The sequence below is a fragment of the Amphiprion ocellaris genome, chromosome 13, assembly GCF_022539595.1.
Source record: "Amphiprion ocellaris isolate individual 3 ecotype Okinawa chromosome 13, ASM2253959v1, whole genome shotgun sequence".
Taxonomy (NCBI): Eukaryota; Metazoa; Chordata; class Actinopteri; family Pomacentridae; genus Amphiprion; species Amphiprion ocellaris.
In genome coordinates, this window is record NC_072778.1 from 16,533,401 (window position 1) to 16,553,703 (window position 20,303).

Sequence of the window (20,303 nt, forward strand, 5' to 3'; positions counted from 1 at the left end):
ATGAGATTTTACTGTTTTTTCACAAGTGTGTGTGTTTGAAATTATTTGAAATGCAGAAATTCAAACCCAAGTTTAATCAGTTCAATACAGGTTACACCACAACAATTTCAAGGGTGCAAAATTCACAATAATAAAAATAACATTATCAGCGAGCTGGTACTTCCCTTCATACAATTTATTTAAACACATTTAAATTACAAAATTAAACAATAAATGATAGGACCCATAACAAACACCATCAAAAAAGCAATTAAGCAGACATATATGATAGGCAAAACAACCAATAACACTTGCTAATAATATTTTTGGTGATAATGTAAATTTAATGGCAAGTAAAAGCACCAGTCAAAACAAAGGCTTGTAATTTTCACAACATTTTAAGGCCAGGAGAGTTAAAAACAAAGCAAAAAGTGCAGAAGAGGAAAATAAGGATTGTTGTGAGGTAATTCCAGATTGCATCAAGTGTTGTATCATATTCTGAATTGAAGCAGATGACAACATGAAACATACTTAAAAATTGTCAGGTAAACTGCTACAGGAACACCTCAGAAAAACAAAAACTTTAAAATCTTTGGAAAAACATTTTGCTGTCTTTTTGATTAATTTAACTGGAAGGTACAGTTTGAAAGTATTAGTATTGTATCAAATGAACTGCATAAAATAGTTCAGTATTTATATTATCTGTCAGGACACAGATGTTGCTATGGACTGAAACATAGGCAAAGTAATATGACACATGGAGAAAGACTGCTCACATATCACGTTCAAAGGACAGATTTGAAATAATGTATTTACCAAATGACTTTAAATTAGTCTGTAAACTGCAACACCATATTTCATGCCATGTACTGTATTTTTCTGTTGTTTGCTTTCTTTAGGGCTTACATGTGTTGCCCTGCAGGTGTTAAGACATCATTGTGAATCTCATCTTTGTGCTCTCACTGTTCCATCTGGTACACTGACTACCAGTGAAAAGGTCAGTGTCATAAACTCAGCTGGAGCTCAGGAGTGGATGCAGAGAAGTGGAAAGCACAAGCATATCACAGTCCTAGCAAGTAATACACAACAGCAAACAGGAAGTTAATGACTGTGTACTTTATGATAATCTTGTGGTCCAATCAGGAACAGTGCAAGCCACAGCTGTGTGACTTTCAGATTCAGACAGCGTAAGTGCATGGGAAACACACAAATAATTAGCCTTTATCACCACTCCATTTAGCCCCACTGCCCTAGTAGTCAGTCAGGGATTGCGATAGTTTGTGAATAAGGATTTTTAACGTCTAAATTTTTTATCATCAATAAAATACATTCATTCAGTAGTTTTTTAAACATATATTTTCAGTGCTCAGTATTTCAAAGGATCACAGTTGATTTCTGTGTTACAGACTGCCTCAATGAGTGTACAGATTACCTCTAGGTCAAGATCAATGTACCTTCAAAAGAAGACCCTTAATTTCTCAATGTGTCAGCACAGCAAAAGGCTACAGAGAGGACACCGGCTGACGGTTATAACCAGCAACATCTGAAACAAACACGCTATTCTAGCTTCTTCCCATCCCAACCTACCTCTTCGGAACTGAGGTGATATTCCCAACTGCTGATGCTCCCAAAACATTAACCATCACCACTGAAGTAAGGACACATGGCTTGTTCAGACTGTCAGCTGTTACCGGTAGGGTTCCAGTGATCCTGTGACCTCGAAGTGTATCCCATCTCCGGGTACTGCTGATGGGATGAGCGGGGAGAGCCAGCAGAGGTACCAGCGAGTGCCGAGCGTGTGGCGCAGGTTGCCCAGGAGTCCCAGGCTGTAGGGTCGGCGGGATGAGTACCACTCCCTGGTGGTCTGACCCCGAAACAGCAAGAAGAGATGGAAGAAGAAGAAAGCGGACACCAGCAGAAAACCCACCACGCATGTGTCAGCGATGAAGGCGAAGGCAAAGGCACGTGCTGAGACCTGGCCTGGGGAGACACGAACAGCGGCGCAGATTAAATCACAGCCAAATATATGAATTCAGGCCCAAGAAAATTTAATGCTTGACACTGACGTCTGGGATCCATCTCATCATGATGAAAGTAAATCGTGAACTGGAGGAATAAAGACAATCCTTTCACATTGAAATTTACAGAGAGCTTAGGGAGAAGTAACCCACAGAGTTTATACAATTCATACTTGCTACTATATAGACTATTTGTTTATGTGATGGCATGTTTCAAAGTTTCTGGAAATTTTTTATAGGAGGTGCAAAAATTACAATGAAAAGAGTGTACATTTAATTGGGCTGCTTGTCTCAACACAGAACTGAAAATGTCCCCAATTGTCATTATTTAACAACCCTCTCTAGAATTGGTGATAACTAAATATCTCAAAGTGCAAATTGTCAACATCTTGAAAAACCAGCTGGTCAGATACAGTTTGGTTCTCCTACACTGAGGTATAGGATGGAGAGCACAGACATCTCATACTAAAAGTTTGATAACTAATAAGGGCGATATATAACAATATCTGAAACAATTACTCAATTAATTACAGAAAGTCAACTGGCAACTGTTTTTATTCACTGCATCAGTCAAAACAAGCCACACATTTGATTTGTTTAGCTTGTCTATTGGAAGGATTTATGTCTTTTCCTTGTTTTAGATTCTTGAATATTTAATTAAAAAAAAAAAATAAAATATATATATATATATAGTTGCAGGATTATATAAAACACTGCATATGGGTTTAAAGTCAAAACCAAAAACAGCTTAAATGCTTTACATTGACAGTTGTCACAAGTTTATGATCAATTTTCTTCTGTCAAACTCACTAATGTAGATCCTGTGTAATAGCTCAGTCAAATATAAAACAGATCAAGGTTAAAGGGAAAAAAGGTGTGTATCATATCAGTAACTCCTCCTAACAATAATTAACACAGCTACAAAGAATAGTAGCACAATGGATCGTAACCAGATTGTACCTGAAACAAGCATGATCCAGGGTATGAGCAGCAGCAGGACGCTGTGCACCGTCACGCCCTCCTTCAGTATGACGATGAAGACCTCTGCATTCATCAGTGTGGCGTACAGGAGCCCCGACCACATAAACAACAGGCAGCTCAGGAAGTAGCGGTAATTGCGGAAGCCCACGCATTGGCCGAAAAAGACACAGTGGTGGTCCCGCCGCAGCACACACACCTTACAGTCGTAGCAGTGGGAGCAGCGAGGAGGAGTGTGTGTCTCGCAGGTATAACAGTACCTGTGTGGAAAACAAGAGAGAAAACACTCAGTTATGGTTGGAGATGTTCCTGAACAACATTTCACAGATGACATTGGCTACCACTAGCTTACTTCATTCATCTGAATGGGTCTACAGAAATAATTGACATGAAATCCCTTCTTGGGACAAGTGGAAAATAAATATACATTAAGAAACATCAGCAATAAAGAATTAAGTTTCTTTGGTGTGGTTTAAGTTTGGTGTGTATTTAAGTTTCTTATTGTCGTATTTTCCCATTTAATAAATGTCAAAAATCCATCGGCCGGTTTAGAAAGTTATTGTGGCACATTTTCAATTTTTTCCCCCAATGCTTCCACAGTTGTAAAATGGGATTTACAGTGAATTAATCGCATCAGTCGTTCATTAAGATACTCATTTGAATGTAGTTCATACTACCTATTGCTGATTATGTTAAAATTGCTTTTGTATTAGACCATATAAATAATTCTCATATAGAATTATACATTGTATATTCTTGTATATACATGTTTTTTACCATTACCATCCATTGTCTTGTATGAATTGCTAGAAGACAATCTGACTGGATCCAGTTCATTTTAAATGTGCTATTATAACTGTACTATCTATTTGAAGTGGATTCCGGTCTCTTGTAGATACTGCTATCCACTTAACCATATGCAATATCTCTTTTTCTTTGTCCTGAGAATTCCTAAAGAGGTTGGACATAGGCCATTTCAATACAAAGCCCCTTTCAGTTGGAAGAACCTTTCTTACATCTATTACTTCTTTTTGCTCTTTCTTTACTTTCTCATCTCCAAGCAACCTGTCCATGCTTTTAATTTGAATGTACTCCCATTTTTTAAAGTTGGTTGTGCTACAAGGGACTTGAAATCAAACTACTTCAGTTGTTCTCTGTGATGATGTAATTGATGTACTATCTGGGTCTTTGTAACAGATTTTTCTTTTACAATAGCAGAGATCTGGGCGTGTGGGTGGAGAGGATGAGTGAGCTGTCTGTATTTGTAGTGTATGTTATATAATGTTGTGTTTGCACATGATTTGTATTTATGTTTTTAGGACACCTTACAAACGTGATGTTACATCTCAAGCACCCATCTTTAAAATAAATTTAAATGGCCAAGATGACATTGTGTCCTCTGTTAGTTAATTTCAGCTGCATATGATTTTTTATTAAAGCTACTCGAAGACTGCAGGAAATCTCCTTTTTAACTATTCAATCTTTCCCTTAAAACTATAAAGCATGCACAGCTATGACAGAAAGCAAACCTATACGGACTTCATGAAGTACATTAAACACGTAAGTATCAATGTCCACACACTTTTGGCCATATATGTTTATGTATTTACTAAACAGTCTGCTGTGTTTGAAGCCTTAAAGCCTAAATCTAATGGCAGCTTCTTCTTCCTTACCTCCAGCCCTGCCCCATGCCTTCCCCTCCCAGGAACACCCCTCTGATGCTGGGGCTGGTTTTCAGGAAGAGCAGGGCGTTCCAGCAGATGTTTCCTAGCATGAAGTACTGAGCCAGCAGGTGAACCACCTTCCACCAGGCGGACCACACCGTCTTCTTCTGGTCCGCCTCCAGCGGAGCCTCGACCAGCACCAGGTAGCTCACCTCCCCGGTTATGGAGAAGACCAGGAAGGTGTTGAGGGCCACGGGCAGGTGGTGACACAGCCTCTCCACCCTGCAGAACACTTTAGCGGCGAAACTCGTCATGTTTCGTGCCCGTCCACCTCGTCCAGATGTTTGAATTACAACTCAAAACACGAACAGTGGAGGGAGCGGTTTGACAGGCGCACAGCGGTGACGGTTGGTTAGCTTAGTTAGCCGAATAACCGCCCATTAGCCGCCCGTGTGAAGTTTAATCAACCGTGTGAATTATTAATAATACCTCTAATATCTTCTAGACAGATTGCTGTAGTGTAAGAGATGAAATATAACGCCTCTGGCCTCTGTTAACTTCTGTCTCTGCCTCGAACTGAGCTACTGGACGAAATCACGGTTGCTAGCAGGTGTTACATGAAAATACTTCCGCATTGAAACGAGACACTCATGTTCCGCCCCTGATATCCCATGCGAGGAAAATCTATTCCGCTCATTCCCTCTATTCGGCCTTTTGTTTGTACATATTGGTGCGAATGGTGATTTTTAAAATTTATTTATTTATTTTTAATACACCCTCATCATATCTGCTGCTGCTTCAGTGTATTTTGTCCCCATTAACCAACACTCAGCTCATTCAATTCAATTCAATTCAATTCAATTCAATTCAATTCAATTCAATTCAATTCAATTCAATTCAATTCAATTCAATTCAATTCAATTCAATTCAATTCAATTCAGTTCAATTCAATTCAGTTCAATTCATTTCAGTTCAGTTCAGTTCAATTCAATTCAGTATGCTTTATTGGCATGAACATTTCTCCTCAACAATAGAGATAAGAGATAAAGTTCTTTATTTCTCCCCACTCCAGGGGAAATTTACATTGTTACAGCAGTTTTATTTACAATATATACAAGGGTGGCAAAATTTTTAACAGAAAAAATAAAAATAAAAATAAAGTTTAAAAGTGCAAAGATGTGCAGTGCAAGAATGTCTGTGCAAATTTTATGGTTTGGGGTGGTAATGATATAGTCCAGTTTATGTTAACATCAGCCAGTGATGCTGATGTTGTAAAGTCTTATAGCAGATGGGATGAAGGACCTGCGATAGCGCTCTTTCTTGCAGGGTGGATGTCTCAGTCTGCTGCTGAAGGAGCTGCTTAAAGACCCCACAGTGTCATGCAGTGGGTGAGAGGGATTGTCCATGATGGATGTGAGCTTTGCCAACATCCTCCTCTCACCCACCTCCTCTATGGAGTCCAGGGAACAGTCCAGGACAGAACCGGCCCTCCTGACCAGTCTGTTTAGTCTCTTTCTGTCCCTTTCAGTGCTCCCTGCTCCCCAGCAAAGCATCAAAGATTTTGTAAATAATAGAGGAAAAAATGAGATGAGAAAATGACAAAGGAAAAAAAAGCACAAATTATTAAGAGCAATAAGGAAATAATTCAATCACAATATAGTAATAGGGATGATAATATGGAAAATCGATAAAATCATTTTAAAAAAGAAAATGGTAAAGAAGAAGAAGAAAATGTAAATATTTGTATAATAGGCGATGTCTAAAAATAATTGTTTGAAGATTACTGTTAAAATTTTAAAATCATTTATTTCATTTCAACTTTTAATAGTTTTTTCCTGTATAGAGAGAGTGTGGGAACAAAGCCAGTAACAGCAGGAACAATAGAAAGTTTTGATCTCCTAAAAACATCTAATGCAAAGCGAAAAAAACGCGAACAACTGATAAATCTCACTTTGTTATTAAAATAAACTTCCTGTGCATGTCACGCTGTAATCTGAAGTTGAAAATGCTAACTTAAAGTGCCTCAGTTTGAAATACCTGTTTGTTTTATGATATGAATTGAGCATTAGATGGAATTAAAGTGGTGCCTACTGCACTCTTCCATGAATCAGATATTAGGAAGAAATAAATTTTGATTATGTGGTAATAAACTGCAATATCAAAGGTTTTCAATTATTTCAATGACAGGCCCACAGTATACATAAATGGCTGTGTCAGTAACTTTGTAACCTGTGTGACAGTAACATTGCGCTCACTACTGTTTAACCCCATTACCGTGCCCACATATGTGGACTGGCAGCATGTCTCTGGTCCCTCCCCCCTCAAAGCGTAGCCTTTAATCCCTGATAATCTCTGCATCTACTGAAAGCCTGCAGTCATGGCTGCACCGAAGGAAAATTTACTCTCTCTTGGGCATTTGACCAGCACTGAACAAAGCACTTTCACCAAACAAAGAGAGCACTATGCAATGAAGAGGTAAGACAAGTGAATGCTGCTGATGAATGAATGAAGTGACATATACAGAGTTCGTACTTTTGCAGTCTTTAAAATGCCAAAGGAGCCATTCACTAAACATATGGTGGAATTACCGTAATGTACTTGTATATATGGAGATTTGTATTGTGTGGCTAGAACGTGAGTCTTTTAGGTTTTTATTACCTTTTTGTATGGGAACTTCAGTAAGCAATAGTCAGACTTGTGCTACTTTTTTGGGAGAGAATGTGTTTGGTTACTGTCATTTGGTGTTATAGCAAACTGTCTGTGTCTCTTACAGTGTCAACAGGCCAATGTTGGCGCAAACTGACTTTTCAACTCTTCAGAGCCAACAACATCTGTAAGTGTGAAGAGAAAATGCAACAAGATGCTGGCATGGTGATATGTTGTGTACTTTACAATGGTGTAAATGTATTTTACCTCTTTGTGTGGGCATTTCCTTTAGCAAAAAGATGCACCTGCAGCAGCGCTGGCAGGAGCTGAAGGAGAGAGAGTGTGCAGCACAACAACACAACAGGCAGTTGCTGCTGCAGTTTGAGAAAGCTCAGGAGACACTGGAAGAGATGCTGGTCCGCAACGCTGCCATGAAGACTATTCGGGTACACAGATATATAAAAATTACACATTATGCACTGGAAGAATTTTGAAAATGGTGTAGAGAGGGAAGCCTGATGACCGTATAGGTTGTCAAAAACACATATTTCTCATCTGTACTTTGTAAAGCTCTGGGGCTAAACTTGCCAGTGTGACCTTTAAACCCTACAGGTGGAGTATGAGAGGTACCTGGTGGAGAGCTCCCCCCGCTGGCAGCAACAACTCGAGGAGAAAACACAGACTGCTCAGAAGAAGGTACAATCAATGCACATTATGCAGTGTCAGTTTCCCCTCTACCTCCCCCCAAAATTTTGAATCTAACACATTTTACTAGAGAAATCAAAATATCCACGTTAAGAGACTGAAAAAAAATGCATTTTCTGCTTTGCTAATCATACATCATAATTATTTTCTGTTTTTACCTCAATTCTCAAAATTATCATCTCAAAAAGATGTCTGAGAACTTATCATTTACGTTGTTGACACTTGTTGTCCTGTCAGTGTCTTCAGCAGAGGATGGAGGACTGTTTGAGGTCATATCAAAAGATAACAGAAGACGAACCAGTGACAAAATCCTCTGCAGACCAACCTTTACTTTCACAAGGTTTGTTCTCTTTATCGCTTATTTTTAAAAAAGGATATTGTTACCTTCCTTCTTTCATATTAATGGTGTGTTCCACACTGGGAAATCCGGGAATCTGACAGGGAAAGTGGAGGACCTCAACAATTTTGCTTTTCAGGAATGTACCGATTTATGGGAAACGTATTATCATGCATTCGTATCTCCTGTCTCATATGTATCTATTTATAGGTGCTATCAAGAGGCCACAAAAAATTGCTGCACCTCAAACATACTCTAGCCAAGAGTACTCAAACTACAACCAAGATGGCTTCTCTCATCTTCCCTACACACAGTCCTCCCCTCTTACCCACTCTCAATCCCATACAGGTAGGTTTCCTATCAGAGTGCCCTTTCAGCCCCACACTTCCTCTCAAGTCCCCCCATCTTTCCTCCAACATTCTCACCCATTTCCGCTCCATCACCTCACCCCCCCGCCTGGTCGTCGTCATCATCATCATCCCTGGCTCAGGCAGGATCCACCAGGATGGGCTTCCCAACAGCCCGACTACCCCTGGTCCTGGACTGCTGGAGCAGCTGGGATCCCCTCAGGCCCCGAGGCCCTGTGGGGGCAGATCTACATGGAGGAGCCTCCTCCTGAGTCGAGGGTTTCACAGACTGTTAGGGAGGAAAAGACAAGCAGAGCGCCCAGCTCAAAGGCTGAGAGAGGTGGTGGAAGCAGGAGCAGCCATTTGTCCCAGGAGCTGGACGTTAAACCAGGTGGGAAGACGAGCACTGATGTCACGTCACAGTGAATCTATTGTAGGTACTCTCCGTCTTTAACTGTAAGTTGTGCACATTCTGTGTCCAGTTCGTCTGTCCATCGGTCAGGCAGAGAGCAGTGAGAGCGGCAGAGACTCCACTCTGGCCAGCAGAGAGACGAGGAAGAGGAGGGAGAAGAGAGGAAGAACACGGCATAGCTCCTCAGACAGAGAAAGATGCAGCTCTCAGGAGTAAGTAATTTTCTTCATAGATTATTTGAATCTCACCCATAACACATAAACACATTTCCTTACTTTATGTTGCATAAGCCATGCAAACATGTCCTTTTGTTATCTACCAGTGTATTTGGCTACTTCTCTCTCTACCTGTAACACAATGGATGTACACATCAATGCTCTTCCCCATTTACATACCTGTCTTTTTAATGCTTTGATCTGTCAGTCTTAACTATTCTGGGTTGTGCGCACATTTCTAAGACATGTTTATTTGGCATTTTGCCCTAATTTGTCAAAATAGCTACAAATAAGACGTGTGTGGAAAGAGAGCATGGGAATAGCATGATGGGAATCAAAGTGGAGCACATTTTTTAAAAAGTATTGCCTACTTGAAACCACTTGAGGCTACATACATTTCCTCTTTAAGTTATCTTAGTTATGGACTGTAATACACACAGCAGAGAGGAGCACAATGTGCCTGAGCCAAACAACAATATTCTCTTCTCACGTGTTTCTACAATCCTGAAGAGGTAAAAACTTTTTCAAATCTATTTCTCTTTCAGGTCTTCCAGGACTTCCAGTGCTATTGTCATTGCCTCAGCTGCAGTGGCAGAAAGTTCAGAAAGTGATGCCTCACCAGAGAAAGACTGCAATAGCAACAGCAGTAGGAGGACAAGGAGAAGTGGAGGGTTCACCGTTGGATCACCAAGATCTGAGAAGATGGCAAAGGGAAGGACCAACAGCAAAGGAGATGATTCAGAGAGCCAGCATACTGGTGAAGAGCTGGGGAGTTCAAATGACGAGTCCAAAAGGGAAAATTTGGGGAATCAATGTCCTGATGACACATCAGAGAGCTGTAAAGAGGAGTCGGGATCCCAGAGAGACGAGGAATCAAGGAGCGAGAGTGTAAAGATTGAAAATGGAGATGAAAATGAAAAGGAGAGGAGCAGCTCTGAGGAAAGCAGCACAGAAGAAAAGGACAAAGGAGAGAGAAAGAAAGTTCTGGTTGCTGGAGAAGATGATGGAGATGCAGAGAACAGCCAGAGAGACGAGCAACGAGAAGACAGAAATATGGAGGGAGATGATGAGCAGGTTTGTGCCAGAAACAATTCAACAGAGGAAGAAGAGGCAGCAGAGGAGGAGATGGAGGATCAGGGGTGTGATGAAGAGTCAAACAGTTTGAAGAAAAAAGATGGGGAGAACATAAAACAGGATTCTGCCTCTTCCTCTCAAGATGAAGAAGAGGAGGAGGAGGAAGATGAAAGTGAAGGTAGTGAGGACAAAATAGAAGAGGATAAGGAGGAATCAGATGAAGAGGAGGATGAGGATGGAAGTGAAGGTATTGAGGACAGTGTAGGAGAGGATGAGGAGGGATCAAATAAAGAGGATGGGGAGAGTGAGGATGAAGAGGAGCACAGGAGGGATGAAGAAGGAAAACCAGAGGAAAGAGATTCAGACGACAGCATCATCTGCCCACAGCAAAAGAGGTAAGATGGAGGAATTAAATAATATTCCGCACAAATAATGCCACCTGACTTATGCAATTGTTATTATTTCTTTTTAGGTCAATACAGGTGCAGGTTATTCCTGAAGAAGCAGCTGAGGATGATGAGGGTGATGAGGAGGAAGAAGAGGAGAAGAGTAAAACAGGATCCAGTAATGATGACTCAAATGAATTCAGCGATGAGGATATTGAGGATCTCCTCGCACCTCAGCAGCAAACAAAGGAGTAAGTACTGATTTTTTTTTTCCACTGGCATAAATTAGATCATGAAATATGATTCTTTTTCTTTTTACATTTCTTTCAGAGAAAAGGACCCAAAAGCTGAGGAGAAGCCCAAAGGTACAGTATCATCATTCATTACAATCACAAGGTGACAAGAACACAGAAAATGTCATAGATTTTGACTCTGACTTTTGTTTTCCAGCGTTTCCTGACAGTATGAAGATTTTTCAAGTGGAGCGAGACACATCAAAGACAAATCACCCAAATAACTCTGATGAGTTTGATGACTTTTATGACTAAATCTGTAACTGCCTAAACTCGAGATTCAAGGACAAAAACCTACCTCAGTTTTCTAGAATATGACTTCAGAGTAATATATTTTATTATATACTAAAACTATATATATAGAAAGAAACAGCAGTGTGTTGATGTTTGCTGTACTTTTTAGGCCTTTTAATTGGGGATGATTATATCATCTCTACAAGGATGTCAGATTATTCACTCCATGATCACAATACTATTATTGCAGTATCTCTAGAAAATCTAAAAAAAATAAAAAATGCTACCAGTTAAATTCATCTTTAGCTTTGTTTATTCTGTGTTTTGTCTCTTTTGGCAAAAAGTACGGTAATTACACTCAAAACATAAGTCTCATTAATGGTGCTAGATTATTTAAAATATTGTGTCTTATTAACATATCATCAATATTTCCTTCTTTAAACGTAATGGTTTTTAAGCTGCAATCTCAACTGGAATAACTTCAGACTGCTGAACACAAACTGAACAGTTATTTTATTTTTGGACTACAGTTTAAAGTACAACATACACACACACAGGATTTTTTGGCAGGTTTCTTTTTCCTCCTTAAGAAACCTACTGTGAAACCTAAAACACCACCAGAGTAAATAAGATTGTGAAGAAAAGGAACATTTCATAATGTTTGAATGAAACCACAGAATAACAACAATAACATTCCAAGTAGAAAAACTGTACAGTGTTGATAATTTATTGAAGACATTGTTGCTCCTCTATTTGAGTGCCTGATATCCCATAAGGTTATGACACCATCAACCAGAGTACAGCACATTCTGACGTGTAATATAAAAATAAATCAATATGGGAATTTGTTTCAACAGTACAGTGAGTTGTTTTTTTTTTTTTCATGTTTTTCTCAGCACACCTGGAGAGAACAGTGCTTAAAGCAAAACTGGTCCTGGTTGAGTCAGCTCATTTCTGATGACAATGTGAATGTAAAGTCTCTACTCCTGTTATATTTTCACCACCTGAGCAGTCAAGCATGGGCTCACTCTCTTCCCATCCTCTGACCTATTGCTGCTTTGAATGAGCAGCCTGCTGTACGTCCCGCCCACCTGGCCTTTGGTCAGCCGTCCAGGATTGACACACACACAGCCGACCACATCCTGAGGACAACGGGGAGATTTTCTAAGTATTTCCACTCAGTGAAACTTTTAATTAAAAGCTTTAGACAACTAAAAAAAATGTTCCCGTACCTTTACAAAGTAGCGCAGTTCAGAGGGAACGATGAGAACGTCAGGGGTGAGCGACATCTGGCCGAAGCTCTGGAACTTCTCATAATCCATGTTTACCTCCTCGACAGGCGGGTACAGCGGATAGAAACTGAAAGTGAAAACGGACACGAAGGGGTCATTAATGGCGTACGCCATCAAAAAACGAAGCAGAGCTCAGTTTTTTAAGGACTTGTACCTCCTCTGGGTCAACATGTGCTTCAGAATACGTGAGAATCTGTCCGATCCGGTGCCACTGCAACACAACACATCTTTCATTTCAACAGTGAAGGCATTGACTGAAATATACAATATATGTCGATCATCATCTCATTTTGATCTCAAATTGATTTCCTACTGATTTGCATCACTGGATGAAAGTATGTGGATAATAAAAATAACCATTTCTGCTATTGCACAGTCTTCCTCACCAGCTGATTTCCTCTGCGCTCATGTGGAACAAAATGTCTGTGGACGTCACGCCAAAGGTCACGCCGTCAATCAGCAGGGTGCAGGGATCAGGAACCAGTGTGACACGCTGTAGAGTAGGAAGAGAAGTTTATTTTAGACTGATGATAATGTGCATTTATTTTAGTTCCTCTCCCTGAATCTTATTGACAATATAGTCAAATGTGGGATTGTAGTTTGACATCTTGATGCTTAAAGAAAAAATAATAACCTTCCTGCCTTTGTGATAAACACAAGCAGTTTATCTAGTTTACATGTACAGTTCAACAGTCAGGTGTTCGTGTCTGACCTGGGCCTGGTCCTTGCTGAGGTTCGGGAGGGTGAAGGGCGGCTGTGGGTAGATGAAATGATGATGGATGTCTCTCTGAGAGGGCACAAACACCAGGCGACAGCCAACACTGGATACAAGAAAACACAAAGCTTCAATGTGGTAAAAGGATTCTGATTTAGGCACGTTACAAGATACCATTAAGAAAGCATTGTTTTTATTGTAAGGTCATCGGGGTCCTAAATAGTGGAATTGTTAGGGTTGGATTATACTTCATCAGAACTAGGTTGTATGATGTGTTAAAGAGCCTCACCAGAAGTCAAATGGGTTTATATTGCTGCTGCTGACTGCTACATTTAAAAGACAACAGTGACATTCATAGTCCATCCATCCATTATCTATACACCACTTAATCCTCATTAGGGTCGTGGGGGGCTGGAGTCTATCCCAGCTGACTTAGAGTGAAGGCAGGAGTCACCCTGGAAAGGTCACCAGTCTATTGAAGGACCACACACAGAGACAAACAAGCACACTCACACCTATGGACAATTTAGATTCACCAATTAACCTCAGCATATTTTTGGACTGTAGGAGGAAGCCAGAGAACCCAGAGGAAAACCCGTGCATACAGAGAGAGAACATGCAAACTCGGTGCAGAAAGATCTCAGGCCGGGACGTGAACCGGGGATCTTCTAGCTGCAAGATGACAGTACTAACCACCGACCCACTGTGCAGCTGCAATTCACAGTTGTTCAAACCCAGCGCATTTTTTTCCTAAGTGTGAGTGCCAGTTTTGTTAAGTTACACAAACGCTCAAACTCAGATCCACAATCCAATGTTGCAAAGGTATGAGGAGAGAGTTTCCAAAGCTGTTTGTGCACTGTCCTTTTGAATGGAACTAGCTGGCACCGTTGGGGAGATGAGACGTACCTTTTGGTGCCATCCACAATGCTTTCAATGCATCTTGAGAAAATGGCCTCAAATGTCTCGGTCACCTGAGCTTTCTGTTTGAGAGAGAGGTGAAGGTCAGAGATGGTGACACATATTCAAGATCAACCAACTTGATTTGAAGAACTGGACACAAGCAATAAAAATACGCTGAAATAAAGGAATTCATGTCAGACTGTTTTAGCAGAACATCAGATTAGCAGCAGAGGGTGCTGTCCACTTCATACCAACCTCAATTTGTTCATGTTTGGAATCCACAAATGGGCCCAGCTGGTGAAGAGAAAAGCGAAAATCAGGATTACGTGCTTGTAAAATACAACAAGAGGTTTTCTAATTGCAAAACAAGAGAAGCTGTACCAGCAGGCAGACATCAGGACGATCCCTGACGATGATAGTGATTAGATCTAGCAGCGGGTCGAAGGTCAGGCTGTCAGAAGGAGTGTACGGTCCACAGGCCACCAGCACATTCATTGGTTCTGCAGTTACAGGAGATGAAGAAGGTGAGGAGAAAAACAAACGTAGTTGACACAAATACACAGCAAAGTTAAGCATCCTTTTAAAAATGAAAGTGTTCTGTGTGTATATCCTCTTCATTTAATAACTTGGGAAAGTTGAGAGAAGAGTTCCAGGCAGAAGTGAAACAAGTCAGTAACAGGATAGACATACAATCTCTATGATAAAGTGGTACAACTCCTTACCTTCATCAGTCTCCATTTTTATGTTAGAAGTGTAGAAAGGAAGTGGAACTCCCTAAAACGACAAAACCGTTACCAAAAGAAACCCAAACAGGCCCCCCGCCCCCTTTTTTGTTGAGATACTCTGAAACTTAACCTTAACCTAATTTGAAAACTCATAGCTGACCTTATGGAGTTTGGAAGCCACCAGTTTTCTTCCCGTAGTATTCATTCCCTCCATCACTACCACCTGAAACAAAAGACTCCAAGTTTAATGTTTCATAATGTGTGGCATCTCTGGATACAACTACAAAAAAAGTGAACAAATAAATGTGAAGCAGAAAATTTGAACAATTATTATCGAACAACTGTCAGAGTTCTCGGTCAGACTCTGGGTTAGTCTCCAGCCCATGTCCTTGGCATGCTCTGTTACTCTTGGTGGCCATATAACCTGCTGCACACAAACTTAAGTGCACAGGCAAAGGAGAAACCACCGCTTGGTACGAAAATGAGACTTATAATGACAGAATAATTAGCAGAAATGCCAGTGATGGCTGCACAGTTGGATGCAATTGTTAGTGGAGCATTATAGACATTCTAATTCATAGAAATAATCAACAATATTTGGCATTGCAATTTAATAAAACATTTTCAGTAGAGAATCATTAATAGCTTGATCTATAAAAACAATAATTTCCTTCAGCTCACCTGACCAGGAAAGAGGGAATACTCTTTCAGCTCTGAGAGGTCGACAGGTACTTGCTGACCACCCTGCTCTGGTCCTGCCTCCAACAGAACCGACTGAGCGTTTAGTTTGCCATTACTGTCGCAGCAAACCTGACCCAACACTGTTATACTGTCCTGGAGGTGGCGAGACATTAACACAACGAACTAAGTTGTCGGGTAAATGACTACAGAAAAATAATTAATGCATGCCATATATAGTGCACTCACAAGGATCCACATATCATGCTATAATACTGAGTGCACCTCAGCTCTCATGTGTTGAAACTAGTAAAACTATGGGACAATGCAGTACTTTCATGCTTGCAAAAATGTTTAAAGTAAATCTAGGAGTATCCTACAGGGGGAAAAAATTAATCGCTGGTATATTTTCAGAACTATATCTACTATTTATCTGAAACAGGTTGAAACTTGGATAATTTTATGAGGATTTCCGCAGCATTAACACTCATGTACCTGGGCAGGCAGAGAGACGGGGGAGAATTCTTCAATGCTGAAGTGAGTCCTCAAGTTTTCTCCCAGCTCCTCAATCTTCTCTGTCAACACTGAGGGAAAAAAAAGCAAAATTATGAGCTACAACCTCCAGGTGCTCTAAATGTGTTAATTGATGAATCTCAACTGATTTGTACTGCCTTTATTTGTCACTTTTGGTTCTATTTTGATGTTTTCTCATCTGTACACACTTGTTTACATTAGTTCTGACTAGATATCAGTGTTGAGCCACAGGAAATGGTGTCTGAGATTCATCGCCATGAATGACTGTATAGTCTTGTACCATTTCGAATATCTCGTAGCCTCTGGAACATGTATTTGTAGCTGCAGTGGAGGGAGTCCTCAGGGCCTTCCAGGAGCTCCAGCTGGACGCCTGCACCCGGATTCTTCCTGCCCACCCAACGGGTTCCCTGCACGGCCCCAAACGTGACCACCACCTCACCTTTCCCACTTCGCTGGCTGTACTTCTGTGAGGGTGTAGTGCTTCCAAAAACAGAAATGAGAAGGGCAGAGTTGAGTCACTGCAGACAAATGCCTAACAAAGCAATTATTTTAAAAAACAATCTGTTCTCTTTTTTCTTCTTTCAATAAAAATTATATATAGCTTAAAGTCCACTATTATATAAAGAGGGAAGCAAAAATAGACTAGCTACAAATTAGTCCTACGATGACAAAAAACAGAACAAAACAGGGCAATCAAAAATGAAAATGATGCTTAACTTAAAAGAATTCCAGCTGATCCCTCTAAATAAGACCTATCACTACATAAGCTGATACTGTCCACTGACGAGAGAAAACTAAATTTTTACTATCTGACAAGTTTGCAGGGATTCAATTGTTTTCCAGCAGCTCACTGACTGACAGCATGTGCTGTAATGTACCTGGGAGAGAAGCTGGCTGGAGACAGCAGCAGGCCTGGGCTGGCTAACAGAGCTGTACTCCTCTTCGAACGAGGATGTTCCGGGGTGGTGAGTGCTCGTTTCTGAGAGCCCTGTACAGAAACAAAGTCAGAGCAGGGCAGTTGTTGAGCAAGATCTCTTACAGAAAGCCAAGACTCCAACTCACTCCACAGCCGACCTGTTCGTCACACCTAACTTGGCTTAAAAATTGCAGAGCTCAACAGAAAAATAGTTCAGAGTGAACTTTGTGGGAAAAAGAGTTCTGTCCAGCCTGAAGCGGCACCTCACCTTAGCAGGAGTAGAGTAGGCATCTAAGAGGGTCTCCTCCTCTTCCTCAGCTTTGATTCTGGAAAAAAACTCGGTCAAGGTTTGTAGTGCAATAACATTACTAGACACTAATACAGACAATAGATAACTCAAGAAGGTGCTGCTGTACAACTGAATTGATGCAAGTCGGATCAAATACAGCGGTTTACTATGACAACATGGTATTGTTCACACTGTTTTTTTTGATCCAGTATGACCATTACGACATATTACAGACACATGGGAAAATGCTACAAGTTAAACCAGTTGGAGGCGATTAATTATGTAAAACAAAGGTGTATAACTGACATTAAGAACATATGGCACAGACATGCTCTCCTGAATAGAGACACACTCAGATACAGATCATTCTGTCTGCAGGAGATTTGCATCTTTCATCCTGATCACTGTACACATCCCTCCTCAAGTCGGGGTACAGCTGCAATTCTTCAGATTATTCATCAGACAAAGACTGGAAGTTTATAGAGCAGCAGTGAAGAGCATCCGTATAAACACATGGTTCATAGAACGTCCAGCATTGTTGGATACAACCTCTATCCCCTAATGGAAACCTACAAGGCTGGATTACAAAAGAAGGGCCTCATAGTTGTAAAAGTCCCATCCTTCTTTTGATTAACAACATCTTTAATTTCCTTCCTTGTCCCATAAGACAAAACACTGAGAACAGCACATATCCTGAACCCTCTCCCCACTCATCAGGTTTAAATAACTGCAAGACAGATGTTTTTAATGTACTTGAGACACTTTATCTACTGAGTCACCGATGTTGCTGCTAATTTTCCTACAGCTGCTAGTGTTTTAATCACTGTGTTCGCATGGACTGGATTGTATTTACCCATTTGTTTAATGCTCATATGATGATTTTATTGGCTGACTTATACTCACAGTAAAAGGTACATACCTAATTGGAAAGACTAATTCCAATTAGTTATGTTGATATGACAATAAAGTATTAGATTTAAATATGTATTTGATTATTTTTGTTTACTGTCAAGGATACAAATCCTGTAACGTGTGAATGTCTCTGGTTCTGTTATGACTCTCGTCCTTTCTGAAGCCTTGTTTGGATCTGTTCCTCTTCTTTAAAATCTGCCAAGAACAATCGAACAAAACAGGACAATCCAGATTACATGCTAGTAACACAAAAAATGTAAATCCGTGAACAGTATACATATTGTTGTTACCTCATATTCAAATTGGTCCAGGGTGTCCATAGTGAGTTTCAGTCCATCTTTTGTGGAGCTGTAGGCCACCCACTGATGCAGCATCTCATCTGCTTGTAGCCTGTAGCAGATGCACTGCTCCACCACTGAGATATGAAGGAAAACAGGAGCAGACCCAGTGTAAACAAGAGACAAAAACTGAGCCACAAATACACTGAAGTAGAATGAATGTGGTATAACAATGACTAGAAATGCTGCTGTAAATCAAAAGCTGAGGGTTAAGACAAGTTTATGATGAGTGTACTCGAGTGATCTAATTATTAAGAACTGAAACCCAACACAACTGAAATAAATGCAGACTCAGGAGGGAGAGCAACTTAAGTCAAGATCCTACAAAAATATTGATGGAATTCAGGGTAATTCTGGCCAGTGCAATTGTGCAGAAATGCGCAATCAGTTGTGAAAGTTCAATGGAAATAACTTCCCCCCCCATTTTGTGACCTAGTATTTCATAACAAAGTATTCTGTACATTTCATTTTCTATTATTGTGACATGCAGTCAAATACAGTTCAGAAAATATTCCTAGTGACTTCTGCAATATCTTCTTCTACAACATCTGTTCTAGTATTTCATAACAAAAAGTATTCTGAACATTTTATTTTCTATTATTGTGACATGCAGTCACATATAGTTCAGAAAATATTCCTAGTGACTTCTGCATTATCTTCTTCTACAACATCTGTTCAAAGACGGGACTTTCTATGACAGCTTCAATTTTTTTCTCAAAATTTAACTCATCAATAGTCAGAGATTATTTCATCTAATTGTCCAGTATTGTAGATTCTGAATTAATGGTATGATGACAAATTTCAGGCTAGTTTCAGAGATACTGGCATCCAAACATAGTCTCCAGTATAAACATAACAAAAAACGTGCTGAAAGTGGGTCCAAGTGCAATTTAAATAATAAAAAATACAAAAAGTATTTAACATCAAACAAAAATTTTACAATTATCTTTATCAATAACCTTACTTTATCTATAAAAAAAAAACACGAGATGGCCGAGCAGAAATTGTACGAAAAATATGATTTTATAGTAAATATATTGTCTTACTGTGTATTTTTTGTCTTTATCAACCTGTTGTCTACAGTTGCACATACATAACAATGCAAAAGAAATTTAAAGGCAAAAAGGCATCATAGTTTCATAACAACAGATGATACTAAATAAGACAAATACGATGAAAGTAAAAGCACACCACTGCTATCCTGCTCCCTGAACTCTGGGCTTCTTGTTGACTGAGATAACAGTCACGTAGCTACTCTGGCTAACAACGTCCTGGAAATAACGCATAATCATTCACTGTCAGCTGGCGTTAGAGCTACTTACTCTTGTCGAGGACGGATTCATCCTGGCAGGGGATGCCGAATATGTCCAGCTCTGACTGTAGCTCCTCAGCGGTTACTAGTGCCATTGTTCAGTGCTGTTATGTGGTCAGACGTCAGTAGGCTCAGTGCTGTAATGTTGCTAACGTTAGCTGTGCTCTCTCTGCATAACAACACCGACGACCTGCTTATCTGGACAACACGACGTTTACACTGTAGTTACAGCAGTTCGATAGAGTTTAGCTGTCAGATTGAAAAACTCTGAGTAAATCTGCCCGACATCAGTTGATCTTTTTCATTTTACCGCGAAAAAGCGCTATCGCTGTTGGCGGCCGGAAGATACGTCACGTCCGAGACGATGACAAGCAGAAGTCGCCATGGCCAACCAAAATAAAAGC

General features: G+C 40.2%; 3 protein-coding genes across 3 annotated transcripts; 1 reads left to right on the top strand and 2 right to left on the bottom strand.

Moving 5' to 3' along the window:
* Positions 1-55: 55 nt before the first annotated feature.
* On the bottom strand, positions 56-5,232 carry zdhhc24 (zinc finger DHHC-type containing 24). The gene is made up of 3 exons (XM_023289130.3): positions 4,649-5,232; positions 2,958-3,235; positions 56-1,959 (listed from the first exon to the last, which is right to left on the bottom strand). Exons 1-3 carry the CDS (start codon positions 4,951-4,953, stop codon positions 1,667-1,669), a joined length of 876 nt encoding a protein of 291 aa, XP_023144898.1. The 5' UTR covers positions 4,954-5,232; the 3' UTR covers positions 56-1,666.
* Positions 5,233-5,279: 47 nt separating this feature from the next.
* LOC118471550 (protein starmaker-like) lies at positions 5,280-12,136 on the top strand. Its single transcript, XM_035956742.2, has 11 exons — positions 5,280-7,114; positions 7,413-7,472; positions 7,578-7,731; positions 7,898-7,981; positions 8,228-8,330; positions 8,538-9,065; positions 9,157-9,298; positions 9,847-10,770; positions 10,848-11,012; positions 11,092-11,126; positions 11,212-12,136. The coding sequence occupies exons 1-11, from the start codon at positions 7,017-7,019 to the stop codon at positions 11,307-11,309; spliced, it is 2,391 nt and encodes a 796-aa protein (XP_035812635.2). The 5' UTR covers positions 5,280-7,016; the 3' UTR covers positions 11,310-12,136.
* On the bottom strand, positions 11,779-20,256 carry pola2 (polymerase (DNA directed), alpha 2). The gene is made up of 18 exons (XM_023289131.3): positions 19,910-20,256; positions 18,540-18,664; positions 18,356-18,444; positions 17,317-17,374; positions 17,011-17,120; positions 16,413-16,612; positions 16,094-16,182; positions 15,602-15,754; positions 15,081-15,143; positions 14,918-14,969; positions 14,577-14,695; positions 14,451-14,489; positions 14,202-14,275; positions 13,293-13,401; positions 12,967-13,073; positions 12,735-12,791; positions 12,521-12,647; positions 11,779-12,430 (listed from the first exon to the last, which is right to left on the bottom strand). The coding sequence occupies exons 1-18, from the start codon at positions 19,992-19,994 to the stop codon at positions 12,278-12,280; spliced, it is 1,809 nt and encodes a 602-aa protein (XP_023144899.2). The 5' UTR covers positions 19,995-20,256; the 3' UTR covers positions 11,779-12,277.
* Positions 20,257-20,303: the final 47 nt, after the last annotated feature.

What these genes read in the sequence shown, in the direction of transcription:
- zdhhc24 (XM_023289130.3), bottom strand. Translation starts at nt 4,953, where the DNA reads ATGACGAGTTTCGCCGCTAAAGTGTTCTGCAGGGTGGAGAGGCTGTGT. An exon ending in GGCATGGGGCAGGGCTGGAG is followed by an intron (nt 3,236 to 4,648) that starts GTAAGGAAGAAG and finishes TTTTCCACACAG; the next exon opens with GTACTGTTATACCTGCGAGA. An exon ending in CTGGATCATGCTTGTTTCAG is followed by an intron (nt 1,960 to 2,957) that starts GTACAATCTGGT and finishes GTGTCTCCCCAG; the next exon opens with GCCAGGTCTCAGCACGTGCC.
- LOC118471550 (XM_035956742.2), top strand. Translation starts at nt 7,017, where the DNA reads ATGGCTGCACCGAAGGAAAATTTACTCTCTCTTGGGCATTTGACCAGC. An exon ending in CTGCCATGAAGACTATTCGG is followed by an intron (nt 7,732 to 7,897) that starts GTACACAGATAT and finishes TAAACCCTACAG; the next exon opens with GTGGAGTATGAGAGGTACCT. An exon ending in CACAGACTGCTCAGAAGAAG is followed by an intron (nt 7,982 to 8,227) that starts GTACAATCAATG and finishes TTGTCCTGTCAG; the next exon opens with TGTCTTCAGCAGAGGATGGA.
- pola2 (XM_023289131.3), bottom strand. Translation starts at nt 19,994, where the DNA reads ATGGCACTAGTAACCGCTGAGGAGCTACAGTCAGAGCTGGACATATTC. An exon ending in ATTCCCTCTTTCCTGGTCAG is followed by an intron (nt 15,144 to 15,601) that starts GTGAGCTGAAGG and finishes CTTTTGTTTCAG; the next exon opens with GTGGTAGTGATGGAGGGAAT. An exon ending in CACATGTTGACCCAGAGGAG is followed by an intron (nt 12,648 to 12,734) that starts GTACAAGTCCTT and finishes TTTCACTTTCAG; the next exon opens with TTTCTATCCGCTGTACCCGC.